This window comes from Heptranchias perlo, chromosome 23 (assembly GCF_035084215.1).
Source record: "Heptranchias perlo isolate sHepPer1 chromosome 23, sHepPer1.hap1, whole genome shotgun sequence".
In the NCBI taxonomy this organism is placed as follows: domain Eukaryota; kingdom Metazoa; phylum Chordata; class Chondrichthyes; order Hexanchiformes; family Hexanchidae; genus Heptranchias; species Heptranchias perlo.
In genome coordinates, this window is record NC_090347.1 from 44,571,603 (window position 1) to 44,589,755 (window position 18,153).

At 47.4% G+C, this 18,153-nt stretch overlaps 1 protein-coding gene across 7 annotated transcripts in view; it reads left to right on the forward strand.

Moving 5' to 3' along the window:
• The window catches only part of LOC137341292 (protein HID1), a 186,191-nt gene that overhangs the window by 19,815 nt on the left and 148,223 nt on the right, over positions 1-18,153 (forward strand). For all 7 annotated transcript variants that reach the window (XM_068004403.1, XM_068004404.1, XM_068004407.1 and 4 more), the window contains exons 2-3: positions 3,454-3,603; positions 13,922-14,092. In XM_068004403.1, the coding sequence (XP_067860504.1) occupies positions 3,454-3,603; positions 13,922-14,092 (321 nt within the window). The remainder of the gene's footprint in view (positions 1-3,453; positions 3,604-13,921; positions 14,093-18,153) is intronic.

Genomic DNA, 18,153 nt, shown 5'->3' on the forward strand with positions numbered 1-18,153 from the left:
TATCACTGTGATGTGTTGGGCATCAGTACTAAGACCCTCCTTTGTATCACTGTGATGTGTTGGGCGTCAGTACTAAGACCCTCCTTTGTATCACTGTGATGTGTTGGGCATCAGTACTAAGACCCTCCTTTGTATCACTGTGATGTGTTGGGCATCAGTACTAAGACCCTCCTTTGTATCACTGTGATGTGTTGGGCGTCAGTACTAAGACCCTCCTTTGTATCACTGTGATGTGTTGGGCATCAGTACTAAGACCCTCCTTTGTATCACTGTGATGTGTTGGGCATCAGTACTAAGACCCTCCTTTGTATCACTGTGATGTGTTGGGCGTCAGTACTAAGAGTCCCCCCAGCACTGTTGCGATGCTGTGTATTGGAATTACCATCAGGGCAATAAATTGAGGCTGTTGCCCGGTAGAACCGTCTGAAATGTTTTCATACTCTCGTGTCGGAGTTTCTTGCTGGAAAGGCTTCAGTTTTACTGATCCGTTTCACCGCTGTGCAGACAGCCACATTCTTTCGCCCTCAGTAACTCTTAACTCTCTATAAAGCCAAGTCCGTCCAAGAAGCAGGAATTTCACTTGATGCCTTGACCAACATTCTTCCCCTCAACCAACAGTGCCAAAAATGGATGAACTGGTTACGGGATAATGCTGTCCACAAAACGGCTGCTGACCAAAATGCATAATAATGGTCAGTGTGGGTCATTCAGGCCCTTCTGCTCACTGACCTACATTGCCTTCCAACCCACCAACGCCTCGATTTAAAAATTTTCACCCTCGTAATCAAATCCCTCCATGGCCTCGCCTCTCCCTCTCTCAGTAACCTCCTACAACTCTCTGAGATCTCTGCGTTCCTCCAATTCCGGCCTCTTGTGCATCCCTCATTTTCCTCACCCCCACTGTTGCTGGCCGTGCCTTCATCTGTCTCGGCCATGACCTCTGGCATTCCCTCCCTAAACCTCTCCTCCTCTCTACCTCTCTCTCCTCATATAAGACGCTCATTAAAATCTATCTCCCTGACCAAGCTTTTGGTCAACTGTCCTAATATCTCCTTCTATGGCTCGGTGTCAATTTTCGTCTGATTACATTCCTGTGGAGCGCCTTAGGATGTTATGCTACGTTAAAGGCACTATATAAATGTAAGTTGCTGTGTGACTTGATGCTGTATTGGGCTGGGCCGTTACTTACAAGGTAATCTGGGGAGTTTGTTTTTGGAAAACAAAGACTCGTTTTCTTATTGTTTAAGGAAATAATTTTTGTTTGAATTTCCCTTGGAGGCGGGGTTCCGTGATTGAACTGCACGCAATCGAATAGTTCTGTTGCGCTAGTTTTAAAGCTGACTCTGATTATAATGATCAACTGTTGCAGCCGAATTCCTCGGTTGTGTGGAGAATGCAATTGGCTTCGAAACTAAGCCACAGCCTGGCCCAGTGTGGGATGCTGCAACTTGCCTGAATTATAGTGTCAGTCGCTGGCACCAACTCAGCTATCTGCCGGTATACCTCCGCAGGTGGCTCAGTGGGGACTCGAGCTGCCCCTCATAAGGAAAGGTCTCGGGTTCAATCCCTGAGTCAGCTGATCTCAGCTCGGATTCAACAGTTGGCACTCTGTACCCCTACCTAGCCCAAAGGCGCTATCGGCCTCTGCCTTGCTGCTAGTAGGTCTGGGTGTGGAAACATTGCCTGAGGTCAGGATCTCCATCCTTGCCAATGTTGCTGTCGCTCGCTGCTGGTTGCACAGAGAGTGAAACCCTGTCTGAAGTGGGACTCGGTGCCTCGCCCAGTGTAGTGTAAAGGCTACGCTGTCAGGGACTTCGCTGTCAGGTGTTTCGCTGTCCAGGCTGAAAGCTTGTTTTGTTCTTGCTCTTTCCCAGGCTTGCTAGTTTGAGCAATTATATGGCTTCAATAACAAAGTAGCGTGCCTGACAGTAACCATGAAGGGATTTGATAGAATAGATAGGGAGAAGCTTTTTCCACTGGTGGGTGGGTCGGTAACCAGAGGATACAGATTTAAGATAATTGGCAATAGAACCAGAGGCAACATGCGGAAACATTTTTTAACACAGCGAGTTATAATGATCTGGAATGCACTACCTGAAAGGGTGGCGGAAGCAGATTCAGTAATAACTTTCAAAGGAGGATAGGATAAATACTTGAAAAGGAAAAATTTGCAGGGCTATGGGGAAAGAGTGGGACTATATAAATGTAAGTTGCTGTGTGACTTGATGCTGTAATGGGCTGGGAAAGGATATTATTAAACTAGAAAGAGTGCAGAAAAGATTTACTAGGATGCTACCGGGACTTGATGGTTTGACTTATAGGGAGAGGTTGGATAGGCTGAGACTTTTTTCCTTGGAGAGTAGGAGGTTTCGGGGGGATCTTATAGAAGTCTATAAAATAATGAGGGGCATAGATAAGGTAGATAGTCAAAATCTTTTCCCAAAGGTAGGGGAGTCTATAACGAGGGGGCATAGATTTAAGGTGAGAGGGGAGAGATACAAAAGGGTCCAGAGGGGCAGTTTTTTCACTCAAAGGGTGGTGAGTGTCTGGAACGAGCTGCCAGAGGCAGTAGTAGAGGCGGGTACAATTTTGTCTTTTAAAAAGCATTTGGACAGTTACATGGGTAAGATGGGTATAGAGGGATATGGGCCAAGTGCAGGCAATTGGGACTAGCTTAGTGGTATAAACTGGGCGACATGGACATGTTGGGCCGAAGGGCCTGTTTCCATGTTGTAAACTTCTATGATTCTATGATTCTAGTTGGATCGCTTTTTCAAAGAGTCGGCACAGGCACGATGGGCCGAATGGCCGCCTTCTGTGCTGTATGATTCTAACTTGTGACCTACTATGTGTGAACCGGATTAAACTGAAGTAATAGAACTGGGAAGAGGAAGAACACTTTCAAGGAAACATAAATGGAATTGGGAAAGGCAAGCCAGCATGATATTCCTCCTTGTCCTCGTTCAGTAAGTGCATTGCTTGCTTTGATACTGAGTGTACAGACCAGGAAGGTCCCAGGTACCATTCCCGGCCTATGCTGAGTTAGCTGATTTCAGGTGGGACTCTACAATTGGAGTCCGTGCCCCTGGGCTTGGGAGGGGAAAAGAAAACCAGCCAGAGTTCCTGCCTCTGGTAAGCCGTGGTGGATACGTGCATGCGGCTGTCGAGTGGGATCAGGCTGAGACTCGGCTGTGAATGCTACCCCCCTCCCCCCCCAATGGTGGAACAGTGTAGAGTGGTCATTTGGACCATGTACTGAATGGGATCGGTGCCCGTGGATCGAAACAGCAACAAATGTCTTCGGGAGAGGAGGGGAGGGAAAGATCTTCCTGCCTTCATGTTGCAGGAGTGTTTTGATGAACGGGCTGGTGAAACGTATCGTTGAGTGGAACGGCCTGTGGTTGGCTGTGCTCGTCTTATTCTATAACCGCTGTTGTTTCTTGTATTTTACAGCCAGTGGAGGCCACCGATGATGCGTTCTGGGATCAGTTCTGGGCCGACACGGCCACATCCATCCAGGACGTGTTCACCTTGGTGCCAGCGGCCGAGATCCGAGCGGTCAGGGAGGAGTCACCCTCCAACTTAGCCACCCTGTGTTACAAGGTGCGGAGACCATCCAGGCGTTTCTTGTGGACTTTGTGCTCGATAAAATGAGGGATGCATGTGACGGGGATTGCAATACCTCTCTTTCCAAGCACCCAGTGTCGGCATCAAACAGTCTCGGGGCCGGCACAGCACGGGTCAGATGCAGAGTAATAGATTGGAAAAGAGCTAATTTTGAGTGGGTGAGAATGGAACTAGGGCAGGTAAACTGGAAAGAAATTTTGACAAAGAAATAGAACAGCAGTGGATAATATTCAAAACGGTGATCAATAGAGTTCAGGAGATCCCACTAAAAAGCAAGAACAAACTAGCCAGTAATGACACACTATGGATGAATAAAGAAATAAAGGCAAAATTGAAACTAAAGAAAAAGGCAGACTCTAAGTACACAGACAATAAAGGAGAGGATGACAAAAGGGAATGCGAAGAGGTTAGGAAAGAAGTCAAAAAAAATTCATATGAACATAAGAAATAGGAGCAGGAGTAGGCTCTACGGCCTCTCGAGCCTGCTCCGCCATTCAATAAGATCATGGCTGATCTTTGACCTCAACTGCACTATTAGAGAAGCGAAGAGGAATTACGAGATTAAATTATCAAGGAATAGAAAAATGAATAGTAAAATATTCTACAGACACATAAATACCAAAAGAAAAAACAGAACACGGATAGGGTCACTAAGAGATGCACAAGATAAACTCACAGGTAATGACAGCGAAATGGCATAAATATTGAATAGTTACCTTGCCTCTTGTATTTACCAGGGAGACTAACAAGGTAGAGATCAAAAAAGGTACTAAAACTTTTAAGATAGAAAGGGGGGAGATAATTGATAAACTAATCAAACTATAGGAGGATAAAACCCAGGTCCGGATGGATTGCATCCGCAATTTAATAGAAGTTTAGGGAGGAGATAGCAGAGGCACTATTACATAATATATAAAAATTCATTAGAAAAGGGAATAGTGCCAGAGGACTGACGGGCAGCTAATGTTATTCCTATATTTAAAAAGGAAGATAGAACAAGTCCAGGGAACTATAGACCAGTTAGCTTAATGTCGGTGGTAGGAAAGATAATGGAATCTTTACTCAAAGATGTAATAGAAAAACATCTAGAGAACGAAAATATAATAAAGAATAGTCAGCACAGATTTCAGAAGGGAAAGTCATGCTTGACCAACCTTATTGGATTCTTTGAGGAAGTAACAGAAAGAGTAGACAAGGGTAATGCAGTACATGTAATATATTTGGATTTCCAAAAGGCCTTTGATAAGGTACTGCACTGTTGACTCATGGCTAAGGTTAGAACATGTGGATTCAGGGAACAGGTACTAGAATGGATAGCAAGTTGGCTACAAAACATTAAACAGGGAGTAGGGGTTAAGGGTAGTTACTCAGACTGGCATAAAGTTGGGAAGTGGTGTTCCACAGGGATCGGTGCTGGGACCACTGTTGTTCACAATTTACATTAACGATTTCCATTCGGGAATCGGAAGTACAATTTCAAAATTTGCAGACGGCACCAAATTGGGGGGTGTAGTTAATACAAAGGAAGAAAGTGTCAAAATGCAAGAGGACATTAATAAACTTGCAGAATGGGTGTGTAATTGGCAAATTAATTTCAATATAGATAAGTGTGAGGTGGTGTGTTTTGGTAGGAAGAATAAGGAGGCCACATACTGCTTGGATAATAAGAGTCTAAATGGGGTAGAGGAGCAAAGGGATCTGGGGGTACACAAATCAGTAAAAGTAGTGACGCAGGTTAATAAGGCCATAAAAAAGGCAAATCAAGCACTGGGTTTCATTTCTAGAGGGATAGAATTGAAAAGCAAAGAAATTATGTTGAACTTGTACAGAACCCACACTTGGAGTTTTGTGCACAGTTCTGGTCTCCATATTATAGAAAGGATATAGAGGCATTGGAGAGGGTACAAAAAAGATTCATAAGATTGATACTAGAACTGAGAGGATATCTTTATCAAAAAAGGCTGAACAGGTTGGGGCTCTTTTCTCTAGAAAAGAGAAGGCTGAGGGATGATCTGATAGAGATCTTTAGGATATTGATAGGGTTTGATAGGGTAGCTGTGGGGGAGTCCAAAAGTAGAGGTCATAAATATAAACTAGTCACTAATAAATCCAATAGGGAATTCAGGAGAAACTTCTTTACCCAAAGAATGGTTAGAATGTGGAACGCGTTACCACAAGGAATAGTTGAGGCAAATAGCGTAGATACATTTAAGGGGAAGCTAGATAAACACATGAGGGAGAAAGGAATAGAAGGGTATCCTGGTAGGGAGGGAGGAGGCTCGTGTGGAGCATAAACGCCGGCATAGACCAGTTGGGCTGAATGGCCTTTTTCTGTGCTGTAGTTTCGACGTAACTCGATTTAAAGCTCCCTCTACACTGTCCCATCAAACACTCCCAGGGCAGGTACAGCACGGGTTAGATACAGAGTAAAGCTCCCTCTACACTGTCCCATCAAACACTCCCAGGGCAGGTACAGGGTTAGATACAGAGTAAAGCTCCCTCTACACTGTCCCATCAAACACTCCCAGGGCAGGTACAGCACGGGTTAGATACAGAGTAAAGCTCCCTCTACACTGTCCCATCAAACACTCCCAGGGCAGGTACAGCACGGGTTAGATACAGAGTAAAGCTCCCTCTACACTGTCCCATCAAACACTCCCAGGGCAGGTACAGCACGGGTTAGATACAGAGTAAAGCTCCCTCTACACTGTCCCATCAAACACTCCCAGGGCAGGTACAGGGTTAGATACAGAGTAAAGCTCCCTCTACACTGTCCCATCAAACACTCCCAGGGCAGGTACAGCACGGGTTAGATACAGAGTAAAGCTCCCTCTACACTGTCCCATCAAACACTCCCAGGGCAGGTACAGCATGGGTTAGATACAGAGTAAAGCTCCCTCTACACTGTCCCATCAAACACTCCCAGGGCAGGTACAGGGTTAGATACAGAGTAAATCTCCCTCTAGACTGTCCCATCAAACACTCCCAGGGCAGGTACAGCACGGGTTAGATACAGAGTAAAGCTCCCTCTACACTGTCCCATCAAACACTCCCAGGGCAGGTACAGCACTGGTTAGATACAGAGTAAAGCTCTGTTTACACTCTCCCATCGCTGGTATACCCAGGGACCCTAGAATTATCATTTAAATGGAGAGAGATTGCAGAACTCTGAGGTACAGAGGGATCTGGGTGTCCTAGTACATGAATCACAAAAAGTTAGTATGCAGGTACAGCAAGTGATTAGGAAGGCAAATGGAATGTTGTCGTTTATTGCAAGGGGAATGGAATATAAAAGTAGAGATGTTTTGCTACAGTTGTACAGGGCATTGGTGAGACCACATCTAGAATACCGTGTGCAGATTTGGTCTCCTTATTTAAGAAAGGTCATAATTGCTTTGGAGGCGGTTCAGAGAAGGTTCACTCGACTGATTCCTGGGATGAGGGGGTTATCTTATGAGGAAAGGTTGGACAAGTTGGGCCTGTATACATTGGAGTTTAGAAGAATGAGAGGTGATCTTATTGAAACATATAAGATCCTGAGGGGACTTGAAGGGGTAGATGCTGAGGGGATGTTTCCCCTTGCGGGAGAGACTAGAACTAGGGGCTACAGTTTAAAAATAAGGGGTCTCCCATTTAAGACGGAGATGAGGAGAAATTTTTTTCTCTCAGGGTTGTGAGTCTGTGGAGGTCATTGAATATTTTTAAGGCTGAGTTAGATAGATTCCTGATTAACAAGGGAGTCAAAGGTTATGGTAGGTAGACGGGAAAGTAGGGTTGAGGTCACAATCAGATCAGCCATGATCTTATCAAATGGCAGAGCAGGCTCGAGGGGCCGAATGGCCTACTCCTGCTCTTAATTCGTATGTCGTACCTATGTTCATGATTCTGTTATGCCTCAAGGCAAATTTCTGCAACAGACCCAACCAAATTCTGGGGCATGAGTCTGTGATGCTGCGGCAAGTCTGTCCTGGGTTTGGAGAAATCTCAATCTCAATATAATGAAATATATATTTAAGATACTGTATAAAACCTGGGCTTTTTGTGCAGAAAGATTATGTATTTTTAATTGCTTAAAGCAGTTTGCCGTGCTCAGCCTCTGAGTCCCTGGTTATAGCTGCCAACTAACACCTGGGTGTCTCAGCTGGGCTTTCACTGAACAGTGAATACATAAAGAGCAAGAGGATAACTAAGGAACGAATAGGGCCTATTAGAAACCAAAAAGGTAACCTATGTGTGGAGGCGGAAAACGTGGGTATGGTTCTTAATGAATACTTTGCGTCTGTCTTCACAAAAGTGGAGGACAATGCAGAGATTGTAGTTGAGGAGTGTGAAATATTGGATGGGATAAACTTAGTGAGAGAGGAAATATTAAGAGGTTTAGCATCTTTGAAAGTAGATAAATCGCCAGGCCCAGATGAAATATATCCCAGGCTGTTAAGAGAAACAAGGGAGGAAATAGCAGAGGTTCTGACCATCATTTTCCAATCCTCTCTGGATACAGGCGTGGTGCCGGAAGACTGGAGGACTGCTAACATTGTACCGTTGTTTAAAAAGGGAGAAAGGGATAGGCCGAGTAATCACAGGCCAGTCAGACTAACCTTGGTGGTGGGCAAATTATTGGAAAAAATTCTGAGGGACAGTGTTAATCATCATTTAGCAAGGCATGGATTAATCAAGGACAGTCAGCATGGATTTGTTAAGGGAAGGTTGTGTCTGACTAACTTGATTGAATTTTTTGAGGAGGTAACAAGGAGGGTCGATGAGGGTAGCGTATCTGATGTAGTCTACATGGATTTTAGCAAGGGTTTTGACAATGTCCCATATGGCAGACTGGTCAGAAAAGTAAAAGCCCATGGAATCCAAGGGAAAGTGGCAAATTGGATCCAAAATTGGCTCAGTGGCAGGAAGCAAAGGGTAATGGTCGACGGGTGTTTTTGTGACTGGAAGGCTGTTTCCAGTGGGGTTCCGCAGGGCTCAGTACGAGGTCCCTTGCTTTTTGTGATATATATCAATGATTTAGACTTAAATATAGGGGGCATGATTAAGAAGTTTGCAGATGATACAAAAATTGGCCGTGTGGTTGATAGTGAGGAAGAAAGCTGTAGACTGCAGGAAGATATTAATGGACTGGTCAGGTGGGCAGAAAAGTGGCAAATGGAATTCAATCTGGAGAAGTGTGAGGTAATGCATTTGGGGAGGGCAAACAAGGCAAGGGAATAAACAATAAAGGGGAGGATACTTAGGGATGTAGAGGAACAAAGGGACCTCCGAGTGCATGTCCACAGATCCTTGAACATAGCAGGTCAGGTCGATAAGGTGGTTAAGAAGGCATACGGGATACTTTTCTTCATTAGCCGAGGCACAGAATATAAGAGCAGGGAGGTTAGGAACATAGGAATATAGGAACAGGAGTAGGCCATTCAGCCCCTCGTGCCTGCTCCGCCATTTGATAAGATCATGGCTGATCTGTGATCTTAACTTCATATACCTGCCTTTGGCCCATATCCCTTAATACCTTTGGTTGCCAAAAAGCTATCTATCTCAGATTTAAATTTAACAATTGAGCTAGTATCAATTGCCGTTTGCGGAAGAGAGTTCCAAACTTCTACCACCCTTTGTGTGCAGAAATGTTTTCTAATCTCACTCCTGAAAGGTCTGGCTCTAATTTTTAGACTGTGCCCCCTACTCCTAAAATCCCCAACCAGTGGAAATAGTTTCTCTCTCTCCACCCTATCTGTTCCCATTAGGTTCTGCTAGAACTTTATACAACATTAGTTAGGCCACAGCTAGAGTACTGGAAAGATGTGATTGCACGATAGAGTGTACAGAGGATATTTAGGAGGATGTTGCCAGGACTGGAGAATTTTAGCTATGAGGAAAGATTGGATAGGCTGGGGTTGTTTTCATTGGAACAGAGGAGGCTGAGGGGTGATTAAATTGAGGGGAATAAAATTTTGAGGGGCCCAGAGAGGGTGGATAGGGAGTGGATACGAAGGACCTATTTTTCTTAGCAGAGAGGTCAATAACTAGGGGGCATAGATTTGAAGTCATTGGTAGAAGGAATAGAGGGGATTTGAGGAGAACTTTTTCACCCAAAGCATGATGGGGGTCTGGAACTCACTGCCTGAAAGGGTGGTAGAGGCAGAAACCTTCATTGTATTTAAAAAGTACTTGGATGTGCACTTGAAGTGCCGTAACCTACAAGGCTACGGACCAAGAGCTGGAAAGTGGGATTAGGCTGGATAGCTTTTTTTCGTCTGGCACAGACACGATGGGCCAAATGGCCTCCTGTGCCATAAATTTCTATGATTCTATGAACAAGGTGAGACAACTAGATGTTAAGTGACTGCAAAGGTGTTAATTAGTAGGTAACCTGAACCTGGTACACTAATTCACGGCACCCTGAATCAGACTGGTGTCAGTAGATACCAATCTTCTAATATCCATTGATTGGCGGCTCATGAATACCCATTTCTGTTACTGATCAAGGGAGTAATTAGCACACTCCAGTACTGAGGGAGTGCTGCATTTTCGGAGGTACCATCTTTCAAATGAGACTTTACACCGGGGCCCCGTCTGCCCTGTCGGGTGGATGCAAAAAGATCTCAAGGTACTATTCGAAGAAGAGCAGGGGAGTTCTCTTGGTGTCCTGGCCAATATTTATCCCTCAACCAACGTCACTGAATCAGATTATATGGTCATTGATATAATTGCTGTTTTTTGGGATCTTGCTGTGTTCTAATTGGCTGCTGTGCTTTCGGGTGGGTGTTGGCGATCCCACGTCACATTGGAAAAGCAGGGGAGTTCTCCTGGTGTCCTGGCCAACATTCCTCCCTCAACAAACAGCACCAAAAGTAGATGAACTGGTGATTTATCACATTGATGTTTGTGAGACCAAACTGCTGCAACTACCTACATAAAAACAGTGACTGCACTTCAAAAACATATTCATCCTATCTGAAGCACTTTGGGGCATCAGGAGAGATTGATAAGTCATGATATAAAAGCAAGTTCCTTCTTTCCTTAAAAGCAGGGAAGCAACACAATTTCTCACAACCCACATTACAATTACCCAGCTCCCCGAGTATCTACCAGAATTATTTTGGGGAGTGGGGCAGAGCCTTGAGCGAGACGGTCACCTCATTGCACAGCCACTGACACCAATCTCCTATATGTCGTAGGTCAACCTCACAACTCAAGAAAGACTGTCTTAGGTTTCTGTTATGTACAATATTTGCCTTCAATCCCGTGCTGAGGGCACCACACAAGAGATCAAGATTTGGGCACTTCCTGCCAATTTGCACTGCCCGCCCCCTGTTCCCCTCTGTTATGGTGGGCATTGGGGATGCTGCTTTAACGCTATTAACTTCTGTTCATCACTCATAGAATTGTACAGCACAGAAGCAGGCCATTCGGCCCATCATGCCTGTGCTGGCTCTTTGAAAGAGCTATCCAATTAGTCCCACTCCCCTGCTCTTTCCCCCTAGTGCTGCAAATTTTTCCTTTTCAAGTATTTATCCAATTCTCTTTTGAAAGTTATTATTGAATCTGCTTCCACCGCCCTTTTAGGCAGCGCATTCCAGATCATAAAAACTCGCTGTGTAAAAAAATTTCTCCTCATTTCCTCTCTGGTTCTTTTGCCTATTGCCTTAAATCTGTGTCCTCTGGTTACCGACCCTCCTACCAGTGGAAACAGTTTCTCCCTATTTACTCTATCGAAACCACTCATAATTTTGAACATCTCTATTAGATCCCCCCTTAACCTTCTCTGCTCTAAGGAGAACAATCCCAGCTTCTCCAGTCTATCTACGTAATTTGAAGTCCCTCATCCCTGGTACCAGTCTAGTAAATCTCCTCTGCTCTTACTGTTCTGTGCTCTCATTTCTTTGCTGCTCTTATTATTTGCTGTTTTTTGGCTGCCTCTTTCTGTGGGGACCTGTCTGTGGTTTGGGGAAACCTCAGCCCTTCAGTAACAGGAAGTATCTCTTGGGAGTGTTTCCTTCCTCGGTATCACCGCCTACCGCAGCCCAGTGTGGTGACTTCCTTCTGCAAATACAGAATATTGTGGTTCTCAGAAGACTACTCAGTCTAAAGAATGTTGTCTAGTCTCCCTTAAATAAACCAGTGATGATCATGGGAGTGTAGTGGTTATGTTACTGGACTAGTAATCCAGAGGCCTGTACTAATTACCCAGGGAGAACAAATGGTAGTTTGAGAATTTAAATTCAGTTTAAAAAGAAAATTTGGAAATAGAAAGCTAGCACCAGTAAAAGTGACCATGAAGCTATCGGATTGTTGTAAAAAACCAACTGGTTCACTGATGTCCTTTAGGGAAGGAAACCTGCTGTCCTTACCCGGTCTGGCCTATATGTGACTCCAGTCCCACACCAATGTGGTTGACTCTTAACTGCCCTTTGAAGTAGCCCAGCAAGCTGCTCAGTTGGATCAAACCGCTGATATAAGTTCAAGCAGAAGGCTCACCACCACCTTCTCAGGGCAACTAGGAATGGGCTGTAAATTCTGGCCTTGCCAGCGATTCCCACATCCCGAGAATGAATATAAAAAAGGATGGTGTCCCTTGAGGAACTATGATGTTCGTGGTGTGCTGTTGCAGCTGCTGTCGCTGACACTGTATGATCAACGAGCTGAGTTCTGCCTCCGAGATCTCTGCGATCCTCCAATTCTGGCCTCTTGGGCATCCCCGATTTCCTTCGTTCCACCGTAGCAACTGTGCCTTCAGCTGCTTAGATCCTAAGCTCTGGAATTCCCTCCCTAAACCTCTCCGCCTTTCTACCTCTCTCTCCTCCTTTAAGTCACACCTTAAAACCTAGCTTTTTGACAAGCTGTTGGTCTCCTGTCCTAATACCTCCCTATGTGGCTCGATGTCAAATTTTGTTTGGTTACACTCCAATGGACGGATTACTATGTTAAAGGCGCTATATAAATGCAAGTTATTGCTGTTGTTGTTGCCTGGCAGCCGACTCTTTGTGGATCCCAAGATTGCAGATTGCCAATCTTGAAATTGAGCCCCTTTTTTTTCTGTTGATAGCACCTGGGAGGTCAGAGGTCACAGGTCAGTGGAAAAGAGGTTTTGGTCTGCAGACTGCCGGAAGTAAAGGGTCTGCTTTATAAAGGTGTCCATTCACAGTTAACCTGATAACATTTCAATGCGGTGTGACACTCTGCTGGTGTGAACAGTATACTTGGATTTATACAGCACCTCATCCCGTCTCTCAAACATCGTAACGCACGATGCATTACTTTGATGTGCAAACGTGGCAGCCATTTTGCGCGCAGCAAGATCCCACACATGTGGCAGCCATTTTGCGCACAGCAAGATCCCGCAAAAAAAACTTTGAGTTGAATGATCAGTAAATCTGTTTTTATTTATTGGTTTTGTTAGTTGAGGGATAAATGTTGGGAGAGATCCCTGTTCTTCGAATCTTCAGCATTGACTTGAGCAGTTAAAACGGGAATTCGGTTTAATGTCTCTTCCGAACAATGGCACCTCTGACAATTTGGTACTTTCTCAGTACTGCCCTGAAACGGGAGCCTGGATAACATTCCCTGTTTCTGGAGTGGAGCTCGAAACAGAGGCAAGGGAGCCATCGACTGATACCAGTCAACCCCTGGATATTACACCTTTGCTTCCTGGAGTGAATGTTGTGTAAACGCAGTCGGTGCAGACACACATCTGCCACTCCCTGGATCTGAACCGCACCTTTCCCCGACCATAGGGACGGTGAGTCCAGGCCGCCAGTGTGATGACTTCACCACTGGCGAGGTCGAGAGGCCCCAGAATGGTGGGCATGACACAAGCTAAGGCAAAGCGCTGATCCCACTTGTCTCTGACGGCACTTTCAAGTCAAAGCAACAAACAAAACTTTTGCCAGAGGGGGGTCTGGTGTCCAGAAAAGCACTAGTCTAGCTGTAGCAACAGGATGGTCTCCGACTCCACTATTGCAGCTCTGGGTGACCTGGTATCAATGAGCACTAGAGCTGGTTATTGGAAGTGTTCCCTGATAAGAGAACAAAGGCTTTATCTGAGGCACTGTATGGTGTCCATTATCAATCTCCTGTTTTATGACACTTGTGTAATCTCCTTAATTCCTCGCCTCAAACTGCTTTCACCACCAGTGAATGAGTTGTACCTCAGCCTAGTGTTATACAGTGACAGACCTAATGTCTGCGTGTCCGCCTCTGCGTGTCCGCAGGGTGTATGTGCGCAAGTGTCTCTGTGTCTGCGACTGTGTGTGTAATATTATATAAATGATTTATTTTGTTGGCCATTCAGGCAGTTGAGAAGTTGGTTCAAGGAGCAGAGTCAGGCTGTGCCAGCGACAAGGAGAAGCAGGTTATTATAAACTGCACCCAGCTGCTGACCCGCATCCTGCCGTACATCTTCGAGGACCCGGATTGGAGAGGCTTCTTCTGGTCGACTGTTCCTGGAGCAGGGCGTGGTGGGGTAGGTCGATATTTGGTCCTTTGGCTGCTGTGTAATCAGAGGCCGTTCTATGATAACAGGCTGGGTTGGTGCCTTTGCTGAGTTTTTATTAACAACAACTTGCACTTAATGTAGAAAATTTTACAGAGGTTAAGAGACCGGACATTGAACCACAGAGGGGGTGACTGAAAGCTTGTTTGTAAAGAAAGATTTTGAGAAGTTGGGACCAATGAGGCAGATGGCTCTGTCAGCAACGGTGAGACACAGGGAGTTGAATGAAAACGAGGCCAGAGTCGAGAAGCTCGAGAACTACCGTAACCGGGATCGATACCCCCTGTCCGTAGTGACCGGGATCGATACCCCCTGTCTGTAGTGACCGGGATCGATACCCCCTGTCCATAGTGACCAGGATCGATACCCCCTGTCTGTAGTGACCAGGATCGATACCCCCTGTCCGTAGTGACCGGGATCGATACCCCCTGTCCATAGTGACCGGGATCGATACCCCCTGTCCATAGTGACCAGGATCGATACCCCCTGTCCATAGTGACCGGGATCGATACCCCCTGTCCATAGTGACCGGGATCGATACCCCCTGTCTGTAGTGACCGGGATCAATACCCCCTGTCCGTAGTGACCGGGATCGATACCCCCTGTCCGTAGTGACCGGGATCGATACCCCCTGTCCGTAGTGACCGGGATCGATACCCCCTGTCCATAGTGGCCGGGATCGATACCCCCTGTCCATAGTGACCGGGATCGATACCCCCTGTCTGTAGTGACCGGGATCAATACCCCCTGTCCGTAGTGACCGGGATCGATACCCCCTGTCCGTAGTGACCGGGATCGATACCCCCTGTCCGTAGTGACCGGGATCGATACCCCCTGTCCATAGTGGCCGGGATCGATACCCCCTGTCCGTAGTGACCGGGATCGATACCCCCTGTCCGTAGTGACCGGGATCGATACCCCCTGTCCATAGTGGCCGGGATCGATACCCCCTGTCCGTAGTGACCGGGATCGATACCCCCTGTCCGTAGTGACCGGGATCGATACCCCCTGTCCATAGTGACCGGGATCGATACCCCCTGTCCATAGTGACCGAGATCGATACCCCCTGTCCATGGTGACCGGGATCGATACCCCCTGTCCACAGTGACCGGGATCGATACCTCCTGTCCGTAGTGACCGGGATCGATACCCCCTGTCCGTAGTGACCGGGATCGATACCCCCTGTCCATACTGACCGGGATCGATACCCCCTGTCCGTAGTGACCGGGATCGATACCCCCTGTCCGTAGTGACCGGGATCGATACCCCCTGTCCGTAGTGACCGGGATCGATACCCCCTGTCCGTAGTGACCGGGATCGATACCCCCTGTCCGTAGTGACCGGGATCGATACCCCCTGTCCGTAGTGACCGGGATCGATACCCCCTGTCCGTAGTGACCGGGATCGATACCCCCTGTCCGTAGTGACCGGGATCGATACCCCCTGTCCGTAGTGACCGGGATCGATACCCCCTGTCCGTAGTGACCGGGATCGATACCCCCTGTCCGTAGTGACCGGGATCGATACCCCCTGTCCGTAGTGACCGGGATCGATACCCCCTGTCCGTAGTGACCGGGATCGATACCCCCTGTCCGTAGTGACCGGGATCGATACCCCCTGTCCGTAGTGACCGGGATCGATACCCCCTGTCCGTAGTGACCGGGATCGATACCCCCTGTCCGTAGTGACCGGGATCGATACCCCCTGTCCGTAGTGACCGGGATCGATACCCCCTGTCCGTAGTGACCGGGATCGATACCCCCTGTCCGTAGTGACCGGGATCGATAACCCCTGTCCGTAGTGACCGGGATCGATATCCCCTGTCCGTAGTGACCGGGATCGATACCCCCTGTCCGTAGTGACCGGGATCGATACCCCCTGTCCGTAGTGACCGGGATCGATACCCCCTGTCCGTAGTGACCGGGATCGATACCCCCTGTCCGTAGTGACCGGGATCGATACCCCCTGTCCGTAGTGACCGGGATCGATATCCCCTGTCCGTAGTGACCGGGATCGATACCCCCTGTCCATAGTGACCGGGATCGATACCCCCTGTCCATAGTGACCGGGATCGATACCCCCTGTCCATAGTGACCGGGATCGATACCCACTGTCCATGGAGACCGGGATCGATACCCCCTGTCCATAGTGACCGGGATCGATACCCCCTGTCCATGGAGACCGGGATCGATACCCCCTGTCCATAGTGACCGGGATCGATACCCACTGTCCATGGAGACCGGGATCGATACCCCCTGTCCATAGTGACCGGGATCGATACCCCCTGTCCATGGAGACCGGGATCGATACCCCCTGTCCATAGTGACCGGGATCGATACCCACTGTCCATAGTGACCGGGATCGATAACCCCTGTCCGTAGTGACCGGGATCGATACCCACTGTCCGTAGTGACCGGGATCGATAACCCCTGTCCGTAGTGACCGGGATCGATACCCCCTGTCCGTAGTGACCGGGATCGATACCCACTGTCCGTAGTGACCGAGATCGATCAGCAGCCCATCCACCATTTTAAACATCCATTCCCTTCACCACCGGCGCACAGTGGCTGCAGTGTGTACCATCCACAGGATGCACTGCAGCAACTCATCAAGGCTTCTGTGACAGCACCTCCCAAACCCGCGACCTCCACTACTTAGAAGGACAAGGGCAGCAGGTGCATGGGAACATGATCACCATCTAGTTCCCCTCCAAGTCACACACCATTCTGACTTGTTCCTTCATCATCGCTGGGTCAAAATCCAGGCACTCCCTCCCTAACCACCGTGGGAGCACCTCCAGCACATGGACTGTAGCGGTTCAAGAAGGTCCGCCTCCACCTTCACAGGGCAACTAGAGATGGGCAATAAATAACGGCCTTGCCCATGCGCCCACATCCCGAGAATGAATTTTAAAAAATGAGCTTTGTGTCCTGGTTACACATAACAACAACAAAAATTGCATTTATATAATGCCTTTAACATAGTAAAACGTCCCATGGTTCTTCAAAGGAGCGTAATGAGACAGAATCTGAGACTGTCAGGAGGTGTGCGTGTGTGTGTGCGTGTGTGTGTGCGTGTGTGTGTGCGTGTGTGTGTGCGTGTGTGTGTGCGTGTGTGTGTGCGTGTGTGTGTGCGTGTGTGTGTGCGTGTGTGTGTGCGTGTGTGCGTGTGTGTGCGTGTGTGTGTGTGCGTGTGCGTGTGTTGTGTACTGTTCTCTAATACCCCTTTCATATGATGCAATTCAGTAACCTCCAGTTCGCATTCGAGGCAGATTCGACAACAGGTAAACTGCACGGGTGCAAACGCTCTGAAGTCACTCGTGAGTTTCACGCCACTATGCACACGTGGATCTCGTGCAAGAGGAGTTAGTGCAAAGTTACTTCTGAGAGTCTGGCAGTCTTGACGACATTCGACAGCCCAGTGTTGTGGAGTGAACAACCTCGGCCATCACACAGATGTTAAGTGCAATGTGCAAATAAAAGTGCAGGGCTAAACATCTGCCAGGCACTACAGGGGGGTTTTGGTGCCTCCAATGGCACTGGGAGCAAGTTATTCTCAGGGTATAAAAGTGCGAGAGGGGCACTGAAACTTTCCCTGTGGTAAGGGTGCATTGCTTGCGTTTCAACAACAATAACTTTTATTTATATAGTGTCTTTAATGGAGTAAAACGTCCTAAGGTGCTTCACAGGAGTGTTAATCAGACAAAGTTTGACACCGAGCCATGTAAGGAGATATTAGTTTAGGTGACCAAAAGCTTGGTCAAAGAGTTAGGTTTTAAGGAGGGTCTTAAAGGAGGAGAGAGAGGCGGAGAGGTTTAGGGAGGGAATTCCAGAGCTTAGGGCCGAGGCAGCTGAAGGCACGGCCACCAGTGGTGGGGCGATGGAAATCAGTATGCTCAAGAGGCCAGAATTGGAGGAGTGCAGAGATCTTGGAGGGTTGTAGGGCTGGAAGAGGTTACAGGGATAGGGAGGGGCGAGGCCATAGAGGGATTTGAAAACAGGATGAGAATTTTAAAATTGAGGCGTTGCTTG